The 26769-nt window shown below is 44.3% G+C and overlaps 1 protein-coding gene across 2 annotated transcripts in view; it reads right to left on the bottom strand.

Moving 5' to 3' along the window:
* Positions 1–12289: 12289 nt before the first annotated feature.
* Positions 12290–26769, bottom strand: part of TFCP2L1 (transcription factor CP2 like 1) — a 61750-nt gene continuing 47270 nt past the window's right edge. For both annotated transcript variants that reach the window (XM_029076298.1, XM_001509223.5), the window contains 7 exons: positions 23213–23261; positions 23024–23117; positions 22835–22925; positions 21752–21852; positions 19159–19301; positions 14893–14944; positions 12290–14444 (listed from right to left, as the gene is read on the bottom strand). In XM_029076298.1, the coding sequence (XP_028932131.1) occupies positions 14398–14444; positions 14893–14944; positions 19159–19301; positions 21752–21852; positions 22835–22925; positions 23024–23117; positions 23213–23261 (577 nt within the window). In that variant the 3' untranslated portion in view covers positions 12290–14397. The remainder of the gene's footprint in view (positions 14445–14892; positions 14945–19158; positions 19302–21751; positions 21853–22834; positions 22926–23023; positions 23118–23212; positions 23262–26769) is intronic.

Here is a 26769-nt window from a genome sequence, read left to right as displayed (position 1 = left end):
TCAAAGCTCTCCATCCCCTTGCCCCCTCCTATCTCAACTCCCTTCTCCCTTTCTACTGCCCACCCCGTATACTCCACTCCTCTGCTGCTCACCTCCTCACCATCCCCCATTCACGCCTGTCCCACCGTCGACCCCTAGCCCACGTCCTACCGCTGTCCTGGAATGCCCTCCTACCTCACATCAGCCAAACTAATTCCCTTCCCCTCTTCAAAGCCCTACTGAGAGCTCCTGGAGGAGGCCTTCCCAGACTGAGCCACCCCTTTCCCTCCTCTCCTCTTCCTCTCCCCATTCCCCCTTCTCCAGCCCTCTGCTCTTCCCCCTTCCCCTCCCCTCAGCACTGTGTATATTTGTATATATTATTACTCTATTTATTCATTTTTTTTGTTAATGATGTGTATATATCCCTGATTCTATTTATCTCGATATCTATGCAGACTACTTGTTTTGTTTTGCTCTGTTTTGCTTTGCTGTCTGTATCCCCCATTTAGACTGTGAGCCCATTATTGGGCAGGGATTGTCTCTATCTGTTGCCGAATTGTACATTCCAAGCACTTAGTACAGTGCTCTGCACATAGTAAGCACTCAATAAATATGATTGAATGAATGAACAGACACATTCCCTGCCCACGAGGAGCTTACAGGCCCCACATGGGGCTCGGAGACCAAGTAGGAGGGAGAACAGGTGCTGAATCCCCATGTCGCAGATGAGGGAACCGAGGCAGAGAGAAGTGAAGTGACCTGCCCAAGGCTTGATGGCAGGCAAGTGGCGGAGCCAGGACTAGGACCCAATTTCTCTGACTCTCAGACTCATGTTCTTTCTACCAGACGACATGCCCATCTCTATATACTCTCCTGAACACTCAGGGCTTATAGTACAATGCTCTGTACACACTAAGCACTCAAAAAATGTCACTGATCAATCCATTAATCAGTGGCATTTATTGGGTGTTTATATCACTACTACTGGTCTACTACTCCTCCTCATACTATTACTTTGGGTGACTTTGGGCAAGTCACTTCTCTCCTCTCTGCCTCACTTATCTCATCTGTAAAATGGGGATTAAGACTTTGAGCCCCACGTGGGACAACCTGATTACCTTGTAATTATCTTCCCCCGCGCTTAGAATAGCGCTTGGCACATAGTAAGCGCCTCACAAATACCATTATTATTATTATGATCACTACTACCACTACTACTACCAACAAATCAATCAGGCGTATTTTCTGAGCACTTTCTATGTGCAAAGCACTGTACTAAGCACTTGGGAGAGTACAATATGGCCAAATTAGCAGACATGTTCCCTGCCCATGATGAGTTTACAGTCTAGAGTGACAGATATTAATATAAATATTGTCTGTCCGTCTCCCCCGATTAGACTGTAAGCCCGTCAAAGGGCAGGGACTGTCTCTATCTGTTACTGATTTGTACATTCCAAGCGCTTAGTACAGTGTTCTGCACATAGTAAGTGCTCAATAAATACTATTGAATGAATGAATGATTTGTAATATATAATTTTAAAGATCTGTACATAAGTGCTATGGGGCTGGGGGTGGGGTAAGTATCAAATGCCCAAAGGGGACAGATCTGCTTAAGATGACGCAGAAGGGATAGCAAGCCAGGGAAAAGAGGTCTTAATCGGGGAAGGCCTCTTGGAGGAGATGTACTTGGAGGCCAAACCACTTGGCCTCAGCCTTTGATGAGCTTGAAATCTAACAAACGAGGCAGGGTGACACAGATATACTGCAATGCTGTTATTATGATGGTATTGGTTAAGTGCTAACAACAGGCAATCAATCAATCATATTTATAGAGCTTTTACTCTACAAAGCAGCTTGACTACTCTATAAAATAGAGAAGAGGTATGGCTTAGTGGAAAGAGCACGGGCTTGGGAGTCAGAGGATGTAGGTTCTAATCCCAGCTCTGCCACTTATCAGCTGTGTGACTTTGATCAAATCATTTAACTTCTCTGTACCTCAGTTACCTAATCTGTAAAATGGGGATTAAGGCTATGAGCCCCACGTGGGACATCCTGAATACCTTGTATCTACCCCAGCGCTTATTCTGGAGGGAGAACAGCCTCTGTTCTCCCCTCCTATTTCGACTGTGAGCCCCATATGGGACAGGGACCGAGTCCAACCTGATCAACTTTTATCTCCCTCCGTTTAACATTGGCTTTAAAGCACTCAATCACCTTGCCTCCTCCTACCTCACCTCACTACTCTCCTACAACCCAGCCCACACATTTTGCTCCTGTAGTGCTAACCTTCTCACTGTACCTCGATCTTGCCTACCTCGCCATCCATCTCTCGCCCACATCCTGCCTCTGGCCTAGAATGTTCTCCCTCTTCACATCCAACAGACACTCACTCTTTCCACCTTCAAAGCCGTATTGAAGGTTCCTCACCTCCCCTAAGCCCTTATTTCCTTTTCTCCCACTCTCTTCTGCAATACTTTGATTTGCTCCCTTTATTCACCCCCAACCCTCAGCCTCACAGGACGTATATACATATCTGTAACTTATTTATTTATATTAATATCTGCCTCCCCGCATCTAGACTGTAAATTCATTGTGGACAAGGATTGTCTGTTATATTGTCCTCTTCGAAGCACTTAGTACAGTGCTCTGCACACAATAAAATAATAACAATGATGGTATTTGTTAAATGCTTACTGTGTGCCAAGCAATATTCTAAAAGCTAGGTTAGATACAAGATAATCAGGTTGGACAAAGTACCTGACCAAAATGGAACTCACAGTTTAACCAGTTCCTCGTTCATCCCTTCACCAACGAGGATGTTCTGCAAAAGCATTTCCTTCTTATGGAAAAAAAAAGGCTGGTATTTAGAACCTCTACTGGTTGGAAGGTCACAACCCAAGGTTAGTGCCAAACTGAGACTCTGACAGTCTTCTCCCAGCTTCTCCCACCACTCCCACTGGCCCCTTACACACTTCCTAAAGCCTAGAAGCAGCATGGCCTAATGGAAAAAGCATGGGCCTGGGAGTCAGAGGACCAGGGTTAGAATTCCACCTCTGTCCTTGGCCTGCTGTGTGACCTTGGCACTTGACAACTTCCCTGTGTATCACTTTCTTCTTTAGTAAAATTGGTATTCAATTTTGTCCCTCTCCCCCAGAATATGAGCCCCCTGTGGGGCAGGGACTGTGTCCAATTTGATTAATTTGCAACTACACATTTGCTAATCTCTAAGAACAGTACTCTATACACAGTAAGCACTCAGTAAATACCTTGATGATACTCCAGCACTTAGAATGGTGCTTGACACATAGTAAATGCTTAATACCATGATAACTTCCTCCCAGGCACATCTAATAATGATACTTAAGTGCTTACTATGTGCCCGGCACTGTACTGAGTGCTGGGGTGGATACAAGCAAATCAAGTCGAACATAGTCTCTGTTCCACATGGGGCTCACAGTCTCAATCCCCATTTTACAGATGAGGGAACTAAGTCACCGAGAAGTGAAGTGACTTGTCCAAGGTCACATAGCATACAAGTGGCAGAGTCTGGATTAGAACCCATGACCTGACTCCAAGGCCATGCTGGTATTGTCCTCAACTCATCTCTTTCAACCTGCATATTTAATCTGTCACCAAATGCTATCAGTTCTATCTTCACAGCATCACTAAAATCTGCCTCTTCCTCTCCACCCAAACTGCTACTACATGAATTTAAACCCTTATGCTCTCCTGCCTTGATCACTGCATCTGCCTCTTCGCTCACCTACCTGCTTCTTGTCTCTCTCCACTCCAGGCCATACACCTACCTGCCTCTTGTATCTCTCCACTCCAGGCCATACTTCATTCTGCTGCCCAGACCATTTTTCTGCAAAACCATTCAGTGCATGTTTCCCCATTCAAGCACCTCCAGTTGTTGCCCATCACCTTTACATCAAAGAGAAACTCCTTTCCATTAACTTAAAAGCACTCGATCGGCTCACCCCATCTACCTTACCTCACTCATCTCCTACTACAGCCCCGATTGCCCTTTGCTTCTCAAGCACCAGTTTTTCACTGTGCCCCGCCCTTACCTATCTTGCCACAGACCCCTTACCCTTTTCCCACATTCTCCCCCGGGGTCTGGAACTCCCTCCCCCTCCATATACACCAGACCACCACTCTCCCCCGCTTTAAAGACTTATTAAGGTCACATCTCCTCCAAGAGGTCTTCCCCAATTAAGCTCTCTTTTCTCCAGCTCCCTCAGCTATAGACTTGCCTCTATGATCTTGGAGCATTTGGTATTCGCTCCATGGCACTTTTGTACTTATCTGTAAATCATGTATTATAAATACTTTATATTAATGCCTCTCTCTCCCTTTAGACTGTAAGCTCACTGTGGGCAGGGATCAACTCTACCAACTCTGTTGTACTTTCCCAAGCACTCAGTACAGTGCTCTGCACACAGTAAGTGCTCAATGAATACTATTAATTTATTGTTCAAAGGCACCTTAGGAGAAGATTCACCCTTCCAGATCCTGAGGGAATTCACACAGTGACTTACAGCACAAAAGGAATACTAGAAAGTGTTTATGTACCTTTCAATTTACTAAATTTAGACAAATCAGTTATCAGTGAATTGAGCATTCGTTACTTGCATGAACTGAAGCTGGAAACTCACCCAGATAATAGCTGGCGATCTGTTTGTGGAGAGCTTTGAAGGCCATGGAGTTTTTTTGGGGGGGGCGGTTTATGATATTAAGCACTTATACACTGCCAGGTACAGTATATACTGCTCTGCATACAGTAAGCACTCAATAAATATGATTGAATGAATAAATGCTGATCATGTTCAGTATTTGCGCAAAGCTGAAATAAAAGGGGACAACTTCAAGAACTGGAAACTCAAACTAGAAATATTTATTAAAAATGTGTTTATTTGCATTTTGACTGAAGCACAGATTCCAGATAAAGATTTCTCTTCTGCACAACAGTACAATAGCCAGTGCAAAATACGCTTTATTTCACGTACAAAAACGTGGCAGTATCCCACCTGTTTTAGTTCAGCTTCCATTTTCTCACCTGCCCTGCATTAGACCCAACCACTTAACTGGCAAAGTGTCATTTTTCTAACAGCTGGATGGCCAGCTGGTGTAGAGATATGCTCCCATGGCCCTTTGAAAGAGAAACACCCAGTTTGATCAAACTGAAAAGGGAGTTTTAAGCAGTGAGGAGACAGAATTTTGGGGGCTGGGGGGGAAATCAAACGAAAAAGTGAGGCAGAGTAACGCTTCAGGGAATTAAGGCAAACAGCAATTTTAAATACACAAATATTAGCTAACACATTATACCAATTTTGTAACTAAATTAAGAAGGCTCCCTTCTCATCTTCTCAAAAAAAAAAAAATTCCTCGGTCCAGTATTCTGACCAACAGAGTTATATGATCTTAGTAAAAAATAGGCACATGTTGTTATGAAGTATGACTTACATATTTTTAATCTTAAATCCCAGTCACCTGGAAAAGGAAGAGAGTTTCAAGACACATTAATATTGAGGATCAACTAACTCTGAAGGCAGATTCTTAGAAAAGAAGACTTTACATCAACCTAAGTGGGAAAGTTTCCATTCCAACCAGACATTCAGTAGTAACACAGGGAAGCCAGAGGGATCAATTTGGGGGGTAGGGAAATGGGGCCGGGGGCAGAGGGGACAATGTAGGAGTGTTTCGTATGGAACTTGTAAAGAAGAGTGGATTCTTAGACCCATGGAAAATTTCAGTAGAAGGAGGCTTCAGCCCTTTAGGAGTTTGTTCCAAAGAGCACAGAATGACCAGAAGCAGATATTTCATTTAGATCTGATTAGTTTCATCGTGCTTCGAAATGCCATCACACCACGAATGTTCATCAGCCCATGATGTGAAAAATCTCAACTTTCTTAGAAACCAGGGCAGCTTTTCAAAGGCACAGTGTTTATACCCGAATTAAGGCAACAAATGTCATCAGTCATGAAATAAAACTCTAGAATTTCTACCCAAAGGGCCATTCCAATGTCAAGGGGAAATGGCTCCCACCCATCAAAGAGGAGGGAAATGAAAAAAAAAAAAACCCCAATAAATGTTGCTAACTAGAAGTCAAAGAGGATGTATAACACAGGATACAGGCACATGTATTCATACTATACACAGTATATACATCAAGTTGGAAATCCTCCTTGGCAGTTTCTGTAAAAAATATCAAGGTAGATCAATCTGGTCATGGTGAGAGTCCTTTCCCTGAAAGCATTTATTCCAATGAAGATTATGTTACATCATCTGGAGAGAGGAAAAGTTTTTGGAGAAATTTCAGGGTTGTCCCTCAACAATCCATCATCATAATAATTGTGGTATTTGTTAAGCACTTACTATGTGCCAGGCACTGTTCTAAGCACTGGGGTAGATACAAGATAATCAGGTTGGACACAGTTTGTCCCTCAGAGGGCTCACAATCTTAGTCCCCATTTTACAGATGAGGTAACAGGTACAGAGAAGTGAAGTGACTTGTCCAAGATCACACAGCAGACAAGTGGTATTGCCAGGATTAGAACCCAAGTCCTTCTGACTCCCAGGCCTGTGTTCTGTCCACTTGACTATGCAGTGGCATCAGGTAGTAAAGAAAGTGACTGTTAAGGTGGGGTGGGGGAAGAAGAGGGATTTAGCAAGTACCCGGCCCTTGGAATAGCCCTGACTTTCTGTAGACTAGACCAGAATAACCTGCCTTTCAATAGTTTTTTTTTTAATGGTATATGTTAAGAACTATGTGCAGAGCACTACCCTAAGTGCTTGGAAGATAACAGAATCAGCAGAGAGGTTCCCTGCCCATAACGAACTTATGGTCTAGAGGGATACAAGTTAATTAGGGTGGACATAGTCCCTGTCTCACAGGGAGTTCCCAGTCTTAGTAAGCTAAGAGAGAGCCGGTATTGAGTCCCCACTTTGCACTTGAGGGAACAGGTACCAGAGAAGTTAAGCGATTAATCCAAGGTCACACAGCAACCAAGTGGTGGAACCAGGTCCTCTGGTTCCAAGGCCCAGATTCTTTCCACTAGGTCATGTTGCTTCCTTAGTTGACGAGCTTTTCTTGTAGAAAATAAGTTTCTTGTGGGTAAGGATCACATCTGCCAGCGTTGCACTGTACATTCCCAAGTACTTAGTACAATGCTCTGCACATAGTTAATGCTCAGTAAGTACCATTGACTGATTGAGTGATTGAAAAGTCCTCATGACCCTTCCAGTACCAGAGAAGAGATTCACTGACTGGATCAGTACCTTGCAGAAAAACGTTTCCTGTTCAGATTGGCCTATTTTTTGGATTGTGTTGGACCTTCTGCTTCCTCAGACCTCTGGATTTCACAATACAGATACTCTGGGAACCCCATGGAGTGAACTTGCCTGTATTTGTGACCCTCCCCAAATACTTCCCTAGAAGCTTAAATTTAAAGAGAGCCTTTTGAGGGAAGCAACTGCGCCAGTAATTGCCACTGTTAGTTTGCATATGCCTACCTCCTAATTTCATTATTTACTCATTTATAGACCTACTTTTGTTTAGTAACCATCTTATCTCCGCTTTTACTTTTGTTCCTATTGTAGGTTTACAATTTAAATATACCTGTCTTCCCCCATTAGATTGTAAGCTCCTCAAGAGCAGGGAATGTGAACTGTACTTCTATTGGATGGTCTTAGGCATCCAGTGTAGTATTCTGTGCCTGGTAGGTGTTCAATAAATACTGAGGATCAGGCCATGATAATGAGGAACCCTAATAGCCATACTGGGCTGATTTCTTGCCACAAAAGGAGATCAAGGAAGCACAAATTTTGCAAGGAAAAAGAGGAGTTCTTTTAAAAGCAATTCTTGAAATGTCTTTCCATTTTCATGGCCTTTAAAAGCCCTGGGTAATTCTGAAGGCATCTTTCCCTAATTTGGGGTGGGAAACTCAGTAAAAATAAAAGGAGGAAATACTGTTCAGTCTTAATGTTTTAGGATCAAGCCACCTCTGGCACTCTGGATGCAGTAAGAGCTTAATAAATCCAAACGAATGAATGAATCTGGTTCCCTAAATCTATTACTATTATTTTATTATTATTACCAGGTTGAGGCTGTGGAGTAAAATGAAGCTCTGATCGCACCTTGGCAGGGCAGATCAGATCAGATCTATCCAGCAAAAGCAGTGTTCTATGGAACTTTACATTGGACTGTTGGATCCATGCTACAACATAAACGAACTAGGAAAATGGATCTTCCTTGCATCACGAGCAATGTTACCTCACTGGCTTCCCAATCGGGGTCTTAATGAGAACTGGAACAGGACCAGGCAACCCGGTGCATCTAAGAGAGATCTTGAGAGAAGCTAGAGAACCTCTTCCCCAATCGCAAAATGGATTTCACCAGCATTAGACCCGTCATTGGGCAGGGATTGTCTCTATCTGTTGCCGAATTGTATATTCCAAGCGCTTAGTACAGTGCTCTGCACATAGTAAGCACTCGATAAATACTATTGAATGAACGAATCAGCATTAGTCCCCTTTGGCCAACTGACAATAGTCCTGTACATCCAGCCCATCAGAGGCAGAAATGTCAGGGCTGAATCTACCAAGCAATGTTTACCTCAATCTGAAAAGCCTGATTAGCTGGAGTTGAATCAAAACCAGGAGAACTGTTTCCCTCCACCACAGTGGTCTAGACACCAATACTAATAATAGTATATCTTAAAGCTCACCTCTTCCAAGAGGCCTTCCCAGACTGAGCTCCCCTTTTCCCTCTGCTTCCTCTACCCCCCCCCCAACCTCTCCGCAGCTAAACCCTCTTTTCCCCCCATTTCCCTCTGCTCCTCCCCCTCTCCCTTCCCATCCCCTCAGCACTGTACTAGTCCGCTCAACTGTATATATTTTCATTACCCTATTTATTTTGTTAATGAGATGTACATAGCCTTGATTCTATTTATTTGCTATTGTTTTAATGAGATGTTCATCCCCTTGATTCTATTGATTGCTACTGTTCTTGTCTGTCCGTCTCCCCTGATTAGACTGTAAGGCCGTCAAAGGGCAGGGACTGTCTCTGTTACCGATTTGTACATTCCAAGCGCTTAGTACAGTGCTCTGCACATAAGTGCTCAATAAATACTATTGAATGAATGAAGTTCTTACTATGGGCCAACCACTGCGTTGAGCCCTAGGGTAGACATTGGTCAGTCAGGTCGGAATTTGTCCCTGTACCATTTGGGGCTCACGGTTTAAGTAGGAAGGTGAATGAGTATTGAATCCTCATTTTTCAGATGAGGAAACTGAAGCACAGAGAAGTTAAGTAACTTGCCCAAGGTCATAAAGCAGGGAGGTAGCAAAGCCAGGATTAGAACACAGGCCTTCTGACTCCCAGGTTTGTGATCTTTCCTCTAAGCCCTACTGCTTCTCCAGAGCCGATTGTCCCATTAAGGCAACAAGGGCATCTTATTGAGAGGCTCAGGCTTGAAGCTGCTCCCACAGTCACAATCCCATGACATGTTCAAAATGAAGAATAAGCAGATCCCCTCTGCAGAAAAACACACACACAAATCCTCTCTCTACAGCATTAGCCCCGAGGGAGTCTATTGATCATCAGAGTACATAAAAGAGGTAGTTTTGTTCTGTTCCCAGATGGAAAGCAAATTGGGAATCTGCCAGAATCAATGGGAAAGGGGATCCCAAGGACCAGGGTCTTCTCCAAGGAACACACAGTTCCCCATCCTAAATAAGAAGCAGCGTGGCTCAGTGGAAAGATCCGAGGCTTGGGAGTCAGAGGTCATGGGTTCTAATCCCGGCTTTGCCACTTGTCAGCTGTGTGACCTTGGTCAAGTCACTTTGCTTCTCTGTGCCTCAGTTACCTCAACTGTAAAATGGGGATGAAGACTATAAGCCCCACGGGGAACAACCTGATTGCCTTGTATCTACTCCAGCACTTAGAACAGTGCTTCACAAAAAATAAGAACTTAACAAACACTATCATCATTATTATTATTGGGTGTGCATCCGGCAAACGTATGCATTCACAAGCCGGGACACAGTACAGTGCATCAAGACCGATCGTTGGGAACCCTGGCCCACAGTAAGAAGTGGGGACATGCAATCATCCTCACCAAAGCAATCAATGGTATTTGTGCAGTTCACTTTACTAAGAGCTTGAGAGAGCACAATAAGATAGAGTTGTTAGACAATCCCTGCCCTCAAGGAGTTTAAAAGCTCACAGGATGATTCAGGGCACCAGTCCCTTGCTATTTTGACAGACCCTGGGAACGGGAGGTGGGAAGTCAGTAAAATCATAACAGTTCTATTGAAGATGCGTCTAGCAACTCTGTTACAGTCTACTCTCCCAAGTGCTTAGTACAGTGTTCTGCTCACAGTAAGCACTCAGTAAATTTAATTGATTAATCAAGAGGCACCAGAACTTTGACCCAGATCCTTTGAAACAGCTACCGACTGGCAATATGCTGGGGAAGAGAAAAGGAGCACTTCCTGGTCTAGCTATCTCCTTGGAGAAAAAGCCAAAGTATTCTCTTCGATTGCAGACTTGTTACAAAAAGCTTGCCAGAAAAGCAAATTTTATATTCTAGTTTATACACAGAGCATATACACTAATATTCCCATGCAGTATGAAACCAAAGTATTCAATGGGATAATCTCAAAAAAGGTCCCAGTACCAGCCATCCGCTGTTGGATTTTGACCCTGGGCTGACCCATTCCACTGACCCATTCCACATCATTTTTTAGCCAGAGTGTACCCTTCCTCTAGCACCTCTGTTTTCAATGGGTTAAGGCCAGGGAAGCTAAAAGTGATCTGCAGGACCAGAAAATTCAGTTGTGCACTTCATCTTGCCCCATATGCAACAGGGACTGTGTCCAACTGAAAAATAATAATAATGATATTTGTTAAGTGCTTACTATGTGATAGGCACTGCATCAAACTCTGGGGTGGAAACAAGCCAATTGAGTTGGACACATCCCCATTTTAAGGATGGGCAACTGAGGCACAGAGAAGTGAAGTGACTTGCCCAAGGTCACACAGCAGAGAAGTGGTGAATTATCTGGCATGTATTCCAGGGTTTAGTATGGTGCTTGACAAATTCCACAATTATTACTATTACCTATTTCCAATTGCCAAGGGCCCTTGTTTTATATCTTGCAATCTGCTCCTACAAATCGGGGATGTTAGGAGAAAAAAGTACCCCCTGGGATAAAAGCCAGGAATCACCATTCCTAGGGGACCTCTGGCAGGAAAGCTGAGTGGTCTGGTGGCAAGAGCAACCCCAATCCTCATCCCAGCTCTGCCACTAACTAACTGTGGAACCATTGGCCTCTCTGTGTCTCAGTGCCCTCATTTGTAAAATGGGGATAAGAATACCAGTTCTCCCCATCATGGACAGGGACTGTGTGACCTAATTATCTTATACTGTATCTACCCCAGTGCTCAGCACACAAGAAGCACTTAATAAATACAATTAACTATGCCACTCTTCTGTTTATTGCCCATGTTCTCCTTCCTTCTGAATAGCTAGGAGGCAGCTTCGCACTGACTGGATTTTTTTTTCCCCCACCACTTAATGATTTTCAAATTTTCAGCTACTCAGGCCCAGATATCAAGTCACTGGTGAAGTCCAGGGTGAAGTAACTGGTTCTCCTCTTAGCATCTTAGCAGACTACTTCTCAGGTCAGAACCCAGCTGCCTCCACCCCTCTAGCCCTGACTCTTAAGTGACTGTCCCAAGCTACACTACCAATCAAAGCTCCACACTTCCTCTCTGTAAATAATTCCGTGTGTAAAACAGAAACTGCTTAGGAAAACATTTATGTGGCTAGAGCTATCATCATCATTATGGCATTTATTCAATGCTTGCTATAGGTCAAGCACTGTTCTACGCACTGGGACAAAGGTTCATGGCCGCACAGACCTGGAAATCAGAGGACCTGGGTTCTAACCCTTGCTTGGCCACTTGCTTGCTGTGTGACCTTGGACAAGTCACAACGTACCTGGGCCTCAGTTTCTTCAATTGTAAAATGGGGATTCGATACCTGTTCTCTCTATTAAAACAGCCCCATGGAGAACAGGGACTGTGTTTGTCCCGGTTAAATTGTATCTCCTCCAGTGCTTAAAAGAGTGCTTGACACATAGTAAGCACTTAATACCATAAAAAAGGTTAATCAGGATGGACACCATCCCTGTCTCACCTGGGGCTCACAGTCTAAGAAGGAGGGAGACAGGAATTTAATCTCCATTTTACAGTTGAGAAAAATGAGGCACAGAGAAGTTAAGTGGATCGCCCAAGGTCACAGGGTAGGCAAATGGCAGAACTGGGATTAGAACCCAGGTTCCCTGATTCCCAGGCCCATGCTCTTTCTATTAGGCCAAGTTACTGTACTTCTCATTTACTTCCTTGTCTACTACAGATGGCAAACCACTTCTGCTCTCCCACTCATTACATTGCACTCTTTTTTAGAAAGATCTACAAGTTCTCCAGACAAACAGCAGTACACATGTGGGGAATTCATCCTTAGGAGAATGGAAAGAGCTTCGACTCCTAAAGACAAAAGTATTTTGATTATTTTCCTGGAGCCAGCCAGCTCTAAAAAAGCAGAAGAACCTACAGATTCCAAGAGGCTTCCAAAATTCACCAGAGTGAGCAAAAAGAGAAGGGAAGAGAAACCCAGAGCCAGATCTTTGGAAGCTGTATCACCTTTTTCAGTCGGTTTTCCCAGAGTGTGCGGTTTCACAACACACTTCAGCTAGGTTGCACTGGATCAGAACATTCTAGCAACCTTGCACAGTTGTCTAGAAAGTACTCAATGTGGTGGTGGATGAAATGACTGTGCTGTTCCCAAAGAGCTAACACTATTGCCGGAGGCAACTAATTTAAATCACGGAATCACTTTCACTTTGACTCATTTATATCTAAGTCCCGGAGCAGAGAAAAGCAAACATTTTAGTGCCCAGGTTGTCAAGTGAAGACAAACAGGAACCAGAAGTGCTTTTTCCTGAACTTGTAACTACTCAGATTGCCAGAGCCGAAAGGAACCTTGAAAATTCATCTAGCCCAACCCTTTCCCACCTCATCTGGGTTCAGGACTGCCATAAGCCCTCCCTTATAAGGATTGAAAAACCAGGATGCCAGCAGGTAACATGCAGAGAAGAAACACTATCCCACAGCTCTCATCTGAAGTCTAGTTACCAGAAAGAGTAGCTAAGCAAAAAGGCACAGTTCAAATGAGCTGGCTGAGGTAAACCTGAGGGAGTTGCTGTTAAGTTGATTGTCAAAATCATATGGACAGAGACCACGGTGATTTTTTCCTCTGTAAAAAAGTCTCTGCCTGAGGAATGCTTAGAAATGTAGTTCACTTTAAATTACATTAAACCACTTTCCAGAAGCATGTAAGCCTTTGACACCAAATCCTGTATTTCAATGGCCCCTGTCCATCTGGATTACCCTTTTTTTCCAAAATTGATATCTGGAGCTCCCAGTCTGAGCATTTGTGAAGATGAAATAGTGATATATATACACACTATATAAAAAGATATATAGTATTTATATATAGCTATACTAGATATATATCTATAGCTACCTGGTTTTGTAGGTAGATATCTATGCGTATAGATATATACTATATACATAGGGAGAAGGATAGACACACGTGTGTATGCCTTAATGTATACACCCACACACAGAGGTTTCATATTTTCACAGGACATAAAGATATGAAACATCCAGATTACTGACCACAGAAAAACTTCACAACATTGTGTGTATGTGGATATACCGACACACATAAGCTTAGAAGGGCAAAATGTTGTGTCTGCTGTATCATTCTTTTAAAAAGACCATATAAAAATATTCTGAAATGGGTCTGGGGACGAAAGGGGTGAGTCAGGCAACTGAGGTGCTGAGGGCAAAAATGAACAGGAACCACAGGGCCTCAGCTGCACCCAAAAAATAATGGGAAGGAAAGGCTAAAGCTCCCCAGGAGCCCTGAGAAGGGCAGTCAGGGTTTCTCTCAGCCAGTCCCAATAAGGTAGAGAGGGGAAGCCCATGGTTTGATGAATGGAGGAGCCAAGTGGGCCTGCCTCATCCAGGGGATTGTGGAAAAGGGGCAGGCTGTGCTGTCTGTGTTTCACTTGGGACCAACTGGGACAGTCGACAAAGATCAGAAAGCCGGACAGCTTTCAGGCACAAAAAGAGAGAGGAGGGTAGGGAGGGGAGAGGGACAGATTTTTCTGGATAAACTCAGGCCTTCTATCTCTACCCCTACAAAAATGTTTTCCCCTGGTTTCTGCCAAGTTGTCGTTTTCCCGGAAACGTCGCCGGCCCCGTCCCCTTCCGCCCTTTGCTCTTTCCAGTCTTTTGTGTTGTCCAGCCGGGATCGTCGCTATCTCGGGGAGTCCTGCCGCTCACAGTCCACACTTCAGAATGATGTGGTAGCCGTCATTACTTTCGGCTGCAATGAAGAAACACTTCACTTTTAACAGAGGAAAGCGAATGAGGATCCAGGGGGCAGGGAGGTACAGGTTACCATGACCAGAGGCCCTGGTACCTCGGTTCTTAACTCGACAGGCTTTAAGATCCGGCTCGGCACGCATACTGAGGGACTTTGGGCCGAGAGGCTGGAACAAGTAAGCCAAGATGGCAGAGGAGTGACCCATGCCACCATAACCACCTACTAAGACCCTGTCACTACGACGTCGGTAAGTGAAGGATAGACTCTTGCCACCAAGTCAGACTTCTCATTTAATTACACCTTTATGGTTAGTTCAGCACCAACAGCCACTCCTTTTCACATTTCAGTCTTCCCTGGAACCTTTCTACACATTCTGTCAGACCAAAGACTACCTTTCCAGGCTATGTTTAAAGAAAACAGGGTCACGCAGAGAAGTCAGAAGCCGTACCTTTTAACGTGCTGATAACAAAACAAGATTCGTCTTGGAAATTCTGCACCATCTGAAAAGTAGGGGGAAGCAGGGAGGGGAGAAAAAACGAGATCAGTGTTCACAGAAAAAAAGGACAAAAACTCTCTAGTAGAAGTCTTAGTAATAATAATAATGTTGGTATTTGTTAAGCGCTTACTATGTGCCAAGCACTGTTCTAAGCGCTGGGGTAGACACAGGGGAATCAGGTTGTCCCACGTGGGGCTCACAGTCTTCATCCCCATTTTACAGATGAGGTAACTGAGGCACCGAGAAGTTAAGTGACTTGCCCAAAGTCACACAGCTGACAAATGGCCGAGCGGGGATTTGAACCCATGACCTCTGACTCCAAAGCCTGTGCTCTTTCCACTGAGCCACGCTGCTTCTTAGTAGTAATTCAGGGCTGTCTAACAGGCAGAGCTAACTACCACTCTCCAAACGAGAAAGATTAACAGGCAAGGAAATCTCTGAGCATATTCTGATTGGATTCTGACCATTCCCACCACTCACAAATATGAATGAAACAGGTACATGCAGGAACAAAGGGTATGTGCGCGCATTTGAGGCAAAGGAAGAAAGAAATGTGTACCTGGATCCATTCCCCGGCTCACTCAAGGAATGCCCATTAGATGAATGGCATTGCCTAAGGCATATTTTGCTAATGAATTTGCCTCTGTGCTTTATGTGAAAGAGACAGATGGCAACAATTACTCCACATCTGGCTCTCTGAGCAATCAAAAGGTGGAATTTGCCAGGCAGAGAGGCAGAATGATTAAGCACAAGCCTGGGAATCAGAGGACCTGAGTTCTAATCCTGGCTGTGCTACTTGTCTGCTGTGGCACCTTGGGCAAGTCACTTAACTTTTCTTTGCTTCAGTTTTCTCATCTGTAAAATGGGGATTAAGACTATGAGTCCCAGTTGGAAGATGGACCGCATCCAACCTGATTAGCGGATATTTACCCCAACATTTAGTACTGTGCCAGGCACATAAGCAATTAAAAACAAAACAAAATAAAAAAGTCTAGGGGTCACAGGAATCCAGTGGGAGAGGCAGCAATAAAACCCAACTTCTAAATCTGGGCTAGATGCCCATGAAATGACTACCACATGGAGATGCCCAGGAGACAGAAAGGGGACCCTGACCATCATTCACCCAATAATAATAATAATGATGGTATTTGTTAAGTGCTTACTATGTGCCAAGCACTGTTCTAAGCACTGAGATAGATACAAGGCAATCAGGTTGTCCCATGTGGGGCTCTCAGTCTTCATCCCCATTTTACAGATGAGGTAACTGAGGCACAGAGAAGTGAAATGACTTGCCCAAAGTCCCACAGTTGACAAGTGGTGGAGGTGGGACTAAAACCCACAACCTCTGACTCCCAAGCCCATGCTCTTTCCACTAAGCCACGCTGCTTCCCTCTCTTTGGAAGTTAATAATAACAACAGTGCTTGTTAAGCGCTCACTACCTGCCAAGCATTCTATGTGCTGGGGGAGATACAAGTTAATCACATTGGGCTCAGGCCCTGACTCAAATGGGGCTCACACTCTTAATCCCTATTTTACAGATGAGGTAACTGAGGCCCAGAGAAGTGAAATGCCTTGCCCAGGGTCACACAGCGGACAAGTGGCAGAGTGGGGATGATAATCCAGGTCCTTCTGACTCCCAGGCCCATGCTCTATCCACTAAGCCACACTTCACTTCAGCTAGGGAACAAATCAATGAACCAATCAGGCATTAGTATTTAACTGAGTACTGAACTAAGTGTGTGTGGGAGAACACAGGAGAGGTAGAAAATTGGTGAGAAGTTACAGTTTTAATTGGAACTGCACCCTGGGTGATGGTGGGCAAATCCAGCTTCCTCCCTAGGAAATGGGTTTTGCCACTTCTGGCCTACTCCACTGGCTAAGGTGAAAAACCACACCTTTTCAAAGCTGAAATACCACCAAAAAGGGATGATAAGCATGCCCATAAATATACTCCTCCTCTTCCCCACTTCTCCCTCCCCCACACTCTTCAGGTCCTTAATGATGCATGAAGTACATTTATTCTGTGCCTCTTGTTTGCTCCATCAATTACTTTGGCTGCTCTGCTACTTGGGCATGAAAACCCCCAAATAAAGCCACACACTCCATTAATAAGTAACTTAAGTATTTAATTAAGCCCCCTTACACCCAAACTAGCAAAGGCAATTCCCCAAGAGGGCTGCCCCACAGCACTTCACAGCAATTAAGAGTTTAAGATTTCAGATTTAATCAGGGTGAAAGGGCCAGGAAACTTTTCAGAATGAGCACTGCCTGCTTACACTGAAAGGGCACTTGAGTTCTTATGCTGTGCTTCACTGCTTCGCTCACTTATACCACTCTGGTTAAATCAGTGTTCTTAAGGGACCTCAAGTCCACGAAATCAGACAGCTGAGTTTCTGTGACTTGTTTCGAATGTATTAACTGATGCGTTGAAAACTGTCTCCCACTCTTGCAATCATATTTATTGGGTGCTTACTCTTGCAGATCACTGTAATAAGCACTTGGGAGAATACTACTAGTTTTTGGGGAATTTGGGTGTTTTTTTAAAATAGTATTTGTTAAGCACTTACTGTGTGTCAGGCAATGTACTATGCCCTGGAATAGATTCAAGATAATTGGGTTGGACACAGTTACTGAGCATGGCCTGGGACTCAGAGGACCTGGGTTCTAATCTCGGCTCTGCCACTTACCTGCTGTGTCCTTGGGCAAGTCATTTCACTGTGTCTCAGTTCCCTCATCTGCAAAATGGGGATTCAATACCCGTGCTCCTTTTTACTTAGAATGTGAGCCCATCTACCCCAGTGCTTAGTAGAGTGTTTAGCATGTAAGCACTTAAATACCATATGGGGCTCACAGTCTTAAGCCCCATTTTACAGATGAAGTAACTAAGGCACAGAGAAGTGAAGTGACTTAGTACAGTGCTCTGCATACAGTAAGTGTTCAATAAATACAATTGAATGAATTTGTCCAAGGTCACACAGCAGGTAAGTGGTGCTGCTGGGATTAGAACCCAGGCCCTCTGACCCCTAGACCCCTGCTCTTTCCATTAGGCCATGCTGCTTCCCATTGGCAGACATGTTCCCTGCCCACAAGGAGCTTACAGTCTAGATCATGCCCAATCCATGGAAGCCTTTCTAGCTCTTTGATTCTTTTAAAACCGTTCCTGAAGCCAAGCACTTCAACAGAGAGACTTTTTTTAAATGGGATTTGTCAAGCTACTATTTGTCATATAGCGTAATTCTAAGCGCTTTGGTAGATACAAGGTAATCAGGTTAGACACAGTCTAAGCCCCACATGGGGCTCACAGTCTTAATCCCCATTTTACAGATGAGGTAACTGAGGCACCGAGAAGTTAAGTGACTTGCCCAAAGTCACACAGCTGACAAGTGGTAGAGCCGGGGTTCGAACCCATGACCTATGACTCCAAAGCCCGTGCTCTTTCCAGTGAGCCACGCTGCTTCCCAGTAGGGCCAGAAATGACCATTGAACCAGTTACTCATTCTCCTGGCTTGAATAGAAATGGGGGAGGTGAAAGTCACCTCCAATACCTCAGCCCTTGTTGCCCACACCAGCCCTCCTTTCATCTTCTCCCACTCGCTTCTCCATCGCTCTGACTTGCTCCCCTTATTCATCTCCCCTCCCAGCCAACAACACTTATGTACATATCTGTCATTTATTTATGTATATTAATGTCTGTCTCCCCCTCCAGACTGTGAGCCCATCACTGGGCAGGGATTGTCTCTATCTGTTGCCAAACTGTACATTCCAAGTGCTTAGTACAGTGATTTGCACATAGTAAGTGCTCAATAAATACTATTGAATGAATAAACTCATTGTGGGCAGGGAATGTGTCTGTTAATTGTTATATTGTACTCTCCCAAGCACTTAGTACAGTGCTCTGCCCACAGAAAGTGCTCAATAAATACAACTGGATGAATGAATAGATTAATAGCACTCTGAGGTCACCGAGACCAGCATGGCCAAGCGGCTCCACTCCCCATGGGTTGAAGAGAGGACCAAATTTTCTTCTGAAAGTGACTGGACTCTTCTTCCCCTTCCTCATGCTTTGATTTTTGGCTACATGATCATGGACTCCGAAAGACTCCTCCTACGGTCAGAAAGATTCCCCCCACCCACCCCCGACATAAAGAAACCAAGATCAACTAGCTAGTTGAAGGCCTGTTCAGACAGCAGACCAACTTGGGATTGGAGCTCCTCACCTCATTGCTCACCACGACGTGGATACCGGTTGGTCCTTGCCGATAGATTCGGTTAATGTGCTGTGGGGAGATGCTGTAGAGGTTTGCAATCTTCTCAATTAATTCCAGAGTAGTCAGCTCTTCCAAAAAGATGGCGTGGTACACTGCAACAAGGCAGGAAGACGGGGCTTTAGGCCTGCTTTAGCAGAGAAGCTCAATTAGGAGCAGCATGACCTCATGGATAGAGCCTGGGCCTGGAAGTCTGAGGACCTGGTTCTGGTCCCGGCCCTGCTGCTTGCCTTTTGTGGGACCTTGGGCAAGTCACTCCACTTCTCAGTGCCTCAGTCTCATCTGTTGAAATGGAGATTCAATACCTGTTCACTTTCCTACTTAGAGTGTGAGTCCCATGTGATACAGGGACCGAGTCTGTCCCGATTAACTTGAATCTTAACCCAGGGCTTAAAATAGTATCTGACACTAGCTCAAGATATCAGGCAATTGCCAAGAAAAGCCTCATAAGACAGCCCTGGGAATGGTTTTTCTCGACAAACAGGGCAACTCCTGTGGGGAATTTGGGGGAAAATTACCCTGACAACTTTTGGAGCTGGACTCGGCCTCCCTCATCCCAGATCTCTGCCAAACCCAACCAGAGAAGGGGGTGAAGCAATCTCCTTGAAGGCAGGGATTGGGTCTACTAATTGTATTACACTCTCCCAGTCACTTAGTACAGTGCTCTGCACAGAGCGAGTGAGCATTATTATTGATTGAGCAATGGGTTTCTTGGAAGCCAGTGCTGCCTGCTCTAAAATTCTGGCCCTACTTGTGCCCTGGTACACATACTGAAAAGTCAGCCCCTTTGGCTTTAAACTACTGGTGCTTGCTTTCCATACAGAAAGCAGCATCGCCAGCGCTGGATGGGAAAAGCTTGAAGAAACTTTTCAGTCTCTTCTAATATTTCACGCCTGTATGTGCAGGGCTGTTTCCAACTCCTTGAATTATTGGCTGAGTGACAGATATCGGTTTTTTTTTGCCTCAAATCAGAATCCACTTGATCCTCTATTGTATTCTCCCAAGTGCTTAGTGCAGTGTTCTGCACATAAATGCTCAAATACCATTTTGACTCATTTGGAAAAGAGCAATACCAGACAAGAAGATGCTAGGGTTAGAAACCTCTGAGTCAGCCACAAAAACCACAAGACTTGGGTTTCTAGGAAAACATCCGCCAAGCATGCAGACATTCATTAACATGGCAATCGGTTAGTCTTTATCCCTTGTCTCTCTTCCTGTGTCCTTCTTAGGAGACTAAGGCCAGAGAGTCCCCCTGTCTGTCTCTGTTCTTCAGATTCTAAGAGCTGACTTCAGGTGAATGAAACTGTTCTCAGTCACCAGAGACCTAGACAAGAAGCCAAGACATGCAGCTCTGAGCTTGGTCGCAAGACTCAAAATCATTCCTTGTCTTAAGTCCCCCGCTTGGCAGGCGTTCTGCTAGTGTCTGTCTCCAAACTCCCAGGAACTATTGCATGGTGCTGACACACTAAGAATGGGGAAGAGGACTCGGTTGCCCCCCACATTCTGCAACTAGAAAGGCAAACAACCTCATGCAAATAACCGGCTTTCCAATGTTTAACTACTCTCCAAACCGGGCCTTAGGACAGGTAAGCTAGGGCTTTTTCTAATGAGTTTGTTAGCCGGGTGGTTCTGAAATGCAACCTGACCTTTGTAAAGCTGTCAATGCCAGAAAGAAAAAAAAATTAAAAAACAATTTGCCTCCTAAAAAGTGTGCTTTTGTAGGTGTCCTGGAAGGACTAGTGGCTAAAAATGGTTGGATTCCAGGGGGGCATGACTCGGCACCAACAGCTAGAATATCCCAAGAAACTCCCTTGAGTTAGATTATGACATCCACATGTCCTCCCTCTCTTCAGGTCGGGAACTCACCGTAAATGGCTAGTGATTCTACAAATGGAAGTTACCCACCAGTGATGCTTCAGCATATGACTTGGTCCACCCTCGCCCCTTCACCCCCACCTCCCAAGATGGTCTTCCCAATTTTTGTTGGCAGGTCACGGGGCTCTGCCATACAGTGCCTGATAACGGAGCTATCGGCATTTCCTAAGATTAGAAACCTTCTCTGTGACTGGTGCTTCTAAATCACCCCCAAGACCTTTGAACTTTCTTAGTTTGGCATCCAGAAGTGGTGGTGCCTGGGAAAAGGAACGATTTTTATAAAATACAATTAAACTTCACAAAGGACCCATGAAACCAACAGATCCAAAGGGGAGGTCTCTGGTGGGGAAGAAACAAACTTTTCTCATATGCTGATTTGGTCCCTTTGATTTCAGGTGCATACACATTTTTTTCCAAGCCCTTTACAGGGAGCTTAGGGAAATGTTTAACAAGACTTCAGTACAAGAGTCAAGAGAGTAAATAAGTCAAATCCTTAAAATACATTTTCCACCCCCAACTGGCCTCTTACTTGCAAGAACACCTCTTCTCTCCCCTATCTATCCCCCACCAAAGACCACAGATGACAGATTGTTCTGGGTCTCCAAGGGGGTTGAGAGTGTTGAGATGATAATCTCCAGTCAAACTGGTTCACCTCTCCCAACAAACTTACCACATAAATTGCTGTCCACAGCTTCTCTCTTCTGCTGCAGGTGAGATCTGTTCTGTTCTAGTTCCTGGCAGACATAGATGGTCATCTTTGGTCTCACATTCCTGGCAGAAAAATAGAAAAATCACAGAAGGGATTATTCTATGGAAGATGGTGAAAGCAACTCTTCATTAACAGTGAAACAGAGCAAGAGGAAATGGGGGCGTGGGAGGCCAAGGGAGTCCTTTCAGGAAGACGTTCAAGTATTGGGCCAATCCTCCCCTCTGCCTGGAAGAGGCTACGTGTGCTAATGCCTAGAGGCAGGGGGATGGACCGGTTGATCTTTCAAGGGTCCTGGCAGCCAAAAGGATCTGTGAAATTCCAAAAATATGCAGTGATTCATCACACAGTTCTCAAACTGGGCAACCAGCCAACTTGAATGGAAAAAAGGAGAGAGGTAAATGCCTGCGTGGGGTAGTAGTCCTACAGGAAACCTGTTCCTTTGGGTCTTCTGACCACATGTGACCCAAGGAGGGGAAAGTGAATTAAATATCCTGCAAGCTGATGAATGTTTGGCTGGTTGCAGAATGGTCCAGGCCAGCCGAAAAAAATATAATAATAATAAAAAACAAACCAAGCACTGTTCTAAGCACTCAAGTAGATAAGATAATCAGATCAGATACAGTCCCTGTCCAATATGTAGCTCACAGTTTAAGTGGGCAGGAGAAGAGTTACTTGGTCCCTTTTTATACAGATAAGCAAACTGAGACCTGGTGAAGTAAAGTGGCTAAGGTCACAGCAGGCAAGTTGCTGAGCTTAGTTTAGAATCCATGTCCTCTGACTCCCAGGTTCGTGTTCTTTCTCCTTGGCCAAGCTTTTAAGTCAAACCTCATGTAGATCAATTCTAAGATGCTGCCCAGATAGGAAAAGGGTCATAGGCAAACCAGATTTCTGAGGTGATATATCTGCCTTTAATCTGGAAAGGATTCAGGGCATGTGACTTACAGCAGAGGGACTTTGATGATGACACCGAGGAATCCCTAAAGAAACATAAAAGGGGGTTACCATGTCCCACAGCTTTCAAGATCCTGGAAATTGAACACGCACCTGCCTTTGATGGCATTGAAGAGCCGGATCCCATCCGCAGGTCCACATATCTGAACAAAATCTTCTTTGGACATTTTCAGTAAGTCGGCACCTAGAGAATGAAAATGGGAATTCCCAAGTTAGACTGACTGACACACCACTGATTGTACTGGTGGAAACCCCACCCGGAAGCAAACTCATGCCACTCACCAGAGAAACTTGAGAAGAGTCTACAGAACGGCGAGAACCTATTGCGATGAAGCCACTGCTGGGCGTCTTGAATGGAGGCAGAGGGAAGGAGGTGCTACATTGCAAAAAGAATAAGAGGTCTTGAAATGAACTGTTCATCAGTGTCCTAAAAGAGAAAAGCAGCACATTAACATGATCTCAAATACTTACGTCATGGCTGGTGGGCAGGGGCTCCACTTGATGAGTTGGAGAACTGTTGCTAAAAAAGTGGCATAAAATTGGGAGAGAGAAGACATTAGGATATATGTATTTTCACCAAGCAGAGCCCTAACTATACATAGTTTTAGGTGAAAAATGTCCTTTTTCCTTTTATTTTCCTATCAGGGCAGCCATAAACCCACAACCCATTTTAAGTTCTCTTTTGTGATAGTCTACATTTCACCTAGACTTCTAGAGGATGTAGAGAAGCAATTTTGCCTAGTGGAAAGAGCCCAGGCCTGGGATTGATAGGAACTGGATTATAAAACCATTTCTGCCATTTGTCAGCTGTGTGACCTTGGGCAAGTCACTTCCCTGCTCTGGGCCTCATTGTCCCCGTCTGTGAAATGGGAATTCAATTTTACTCCCTCCTACTTGGGCTGTGAGCCCAAGGTGGACAGGGACTGTGCCCAGGCTGGTTATCTTTTGTCCACTCAAACATGGTACAGTACAGCATGAATGCTTAACAAGCACCATAATTACTAGTTATTATTATCTTGAAGGCCTCCAGGAGGTCTTCCCCAGTTAATTTTAAATTGTGCCAACTGAATCAACTATACACCCATGCTCTCATACCCACTGTAGCTCGTCTGTACACAGACATACCCACATACTCATCTATATCTGTGAACGATTTTGTGTCTCTCTCTAGGCTAACTCTATAGTACTCTCTCAGGCATTAGCTCGTTATGGGCAGAGAATGTGTCTGCTAATTCTGTTGTATTGGATTCTCCCAAGCACTTAGAACAGTGCTCTGCACATTAGTAAGTGCTAAATAAATAAGATTGTTGCGTTCAGACCACTGTATGTAATCAGACACTCAAGTAAGCGCTTAACAAATACCAACATTATTATTATTTAATAAATAAGACTGAATGAATGAAATACCTGCTGAGCGTTCCATACACTGCTAGTCCCTGAGGAGATATTAGATTGAGATCCATAGGGGACAGGGATGGTGTCTGACCTCTTTAGCTTTTATATCTACCCCAGTGCTTAGTTAATTGCTTGATACACAGTAAGCACTAAAATACAACAATAGCAATAATAATGACAACGACGACGCAGCAAGTGCTTATTAGCCCCATAAGGGACAGGGACGGCGTCTGATCTCTTATATATCTACTCCTGTGCTTAGTATGGTGCTTGACACACAGTCAGCACTAAAATACGACGCAGTAAGCGCTTAACCAATACCGTAATTTTATAATAGACCCACTTTCATACCCAAGCCCCTTCCCTCAAAGGAAAAGTAATAGTACTGGTATTTGTGTGCCCACATCAAGGCTCTCCAGGTTTGGAATTACGACGGGTATATGAGACACTTTCCCTGCCCACAAGGATTCTAATGGGTGAGCCACACAGAAAGAGTTACAAATTGAGGAATCAGAAGACTTGACTGTATGGCTGAGTACATATATACGTATACACACATCCAAGGGCTACTGAAGAAGAGTACACATTAATATGTAAGCTATCTGCCACACAGAAATCCTAATACTGAGGAAAAAAGAAGTATCTTCAGGTTTGACAGATTTGGCATTAAGTTGCTATTAAACTCTTGAAGTTCACCTACAAGTGCTTTAATGACAGGCAAATCAACTCCAATCTGAAGTCTTTAATCGAAAGCCCCTTAAGTGAATAAAAGATTGCCAAATCTTCAAAGCAGAAGGTTCCCTGTCCACCTCTTCCAGAAGTATTCCATTAGCAGTGCCAAGGACCATGGAGGCCTTTGACCAGAAATTCACACACATTTCCAAAATACATCCCCTTTCCTCTTCATCCAATCAGCCACCATGTTGATCCAAGACCTTGTCAAATCTCAACTCAACTACTGCATTAGCCACTTGTTAGCTGTGTGACTTTGAGCAAGTCACTTCACTTCTTTGTGCCTCAGTTCCCTCACCTGTAAAATGGGGATTAAGACTGTGAAGCCCACATGGGACAACCAGGTTACCTTGTATCTACCCCAGCACTTAGAACAGTGCTTGGCACATAATAAGCATTTAACAAATACCATCATTATTATTAGTCACCTTGTCGAGCTCTCCACTCCAGTTTCTCCCCTCTCCAGGCATACTTCACTAGGCTGCCCAGATCATTTTTCCAGAACATTGTTCTGTTCACATCTCCCCACTCCTCAAAAGCCTCCAACAGTTCCTCAAGGCATCAAGCAGAAATTCCTAACCACTGGCTCTAATGCACATCTCCCCGTCTCCCCTCCCCCCTCCACTTATCTTGCTCCTCTCCCACTACCCCCACACACATGCCTCACTACTCCCAAATCAACCTACTTGCCATGTCACTCAATCATTTATTGAGTATTTGGCATGTGCAGAGCACTGTACTAAGTGCTTGGGAGAGCACAATACAGCAGAATTAGCAGACACGTTCCTTGCCCATCAGTTTACAGTCTAGAGGGGGAGGCAGATGTAAATGTGAACAAATAAGGAATTTATATTATATAATTTAAAGGTATGTACATAAATACTGTGGGGGAAAAATCAAAGGTCCAAAGGCCCCAGATCAAAGTGGATAGTTTCTCATTTTCACAGCTCTAGCCCCCAACTCCTTGTTCACACCCTCCCTTCTGCCTCAAATTCCCTCTTCTTTACATCCAATAAACACTGCCCTCCCTTCTGAGCCCTTTATGTACCTGGGTCTGTAGCCCTTAAGCAGTTTGCTCGTTATGGTCAGGGTCTGGTGCTGCTAATTCTGTTATATTATACTTTCTCAAGCACTTAATACAGTGCCCTGCACATAGTAAGTTCTCAACCATTGATTAAATTTTCACTCCTATGGCACTTATGCATACATCCACCTCTAATTTAACCTCTGTCTCTCCCTGTAGTCTGTAAGCTCCTTATAGGCAAGGATTGTGTCTACCCATACTACTGTATTGTACTCTCCAAAGTGCTTACTACAATGCTCTGCACACAGTAAGCACTCAATCAATGGTGTTTATTGAGTGCTTATTGTATTCAGAGAACCATAGTATGCACTAGGGAGAGTATAATACAACAGAGTTGGTAGGCATGTTCCCTGCCCACAAGGAGCCTAAATTGATTGATTCAAGGCCCTTCTGAAATCAGATTTCTTCCATGCATTCCCTGCTTAATCTCTCCACTCCCCAACCTATTCCCCCACCTACATTCCATGTCACCTAATTACTGAGTACTCAAACCTTGCCCACTTCTCACCACTATATTTACCTGTAATTTATTTTTGTGGTTGTCTCCCTGAAGAGATGGTAGGCTCCTTCAGGCCAGAGAGCACCTCTACTAATTCTATTGTACCTTCAAGATCTTAGAGCAGTGCTCTGCTGAGTAAGCACTGAATAAACATTATTTATTGACTGACCACTGACTTGACGGCTCTCCACCAGCTCTCCCTATCTTACATATCAGCTCCCACCACGCTCTGTTCCCCAGCTCACTGTCTTTAATCCTCCCAAGACATGGTTCTAGCTGTTCCTAGTCTGAGTCTCCGTCCTTCACTCTTCAGAAGGA

The sequence above is a fragment of the Ornithorhynchus anatinus genome, chromosome 1, assembly GCF_004115215.2.
Source record: "Ornithorhynchus anatinus isolate Pmale09 chromosome 1, mOrnAna1.pri.v4, whole genome shotgun sequence".
NCBI classification, from domain to species: domain Eukaryota; kingdom Metazoa; phylum Chordata; class Mammalia; order Monotremata; family Ornithorhynchidae; genus Ornithorhynchus; species Ornithorhynchus anatinus.
This window is presented reverse-complemented; position numbering and strand designations above follow the sequence as displayed.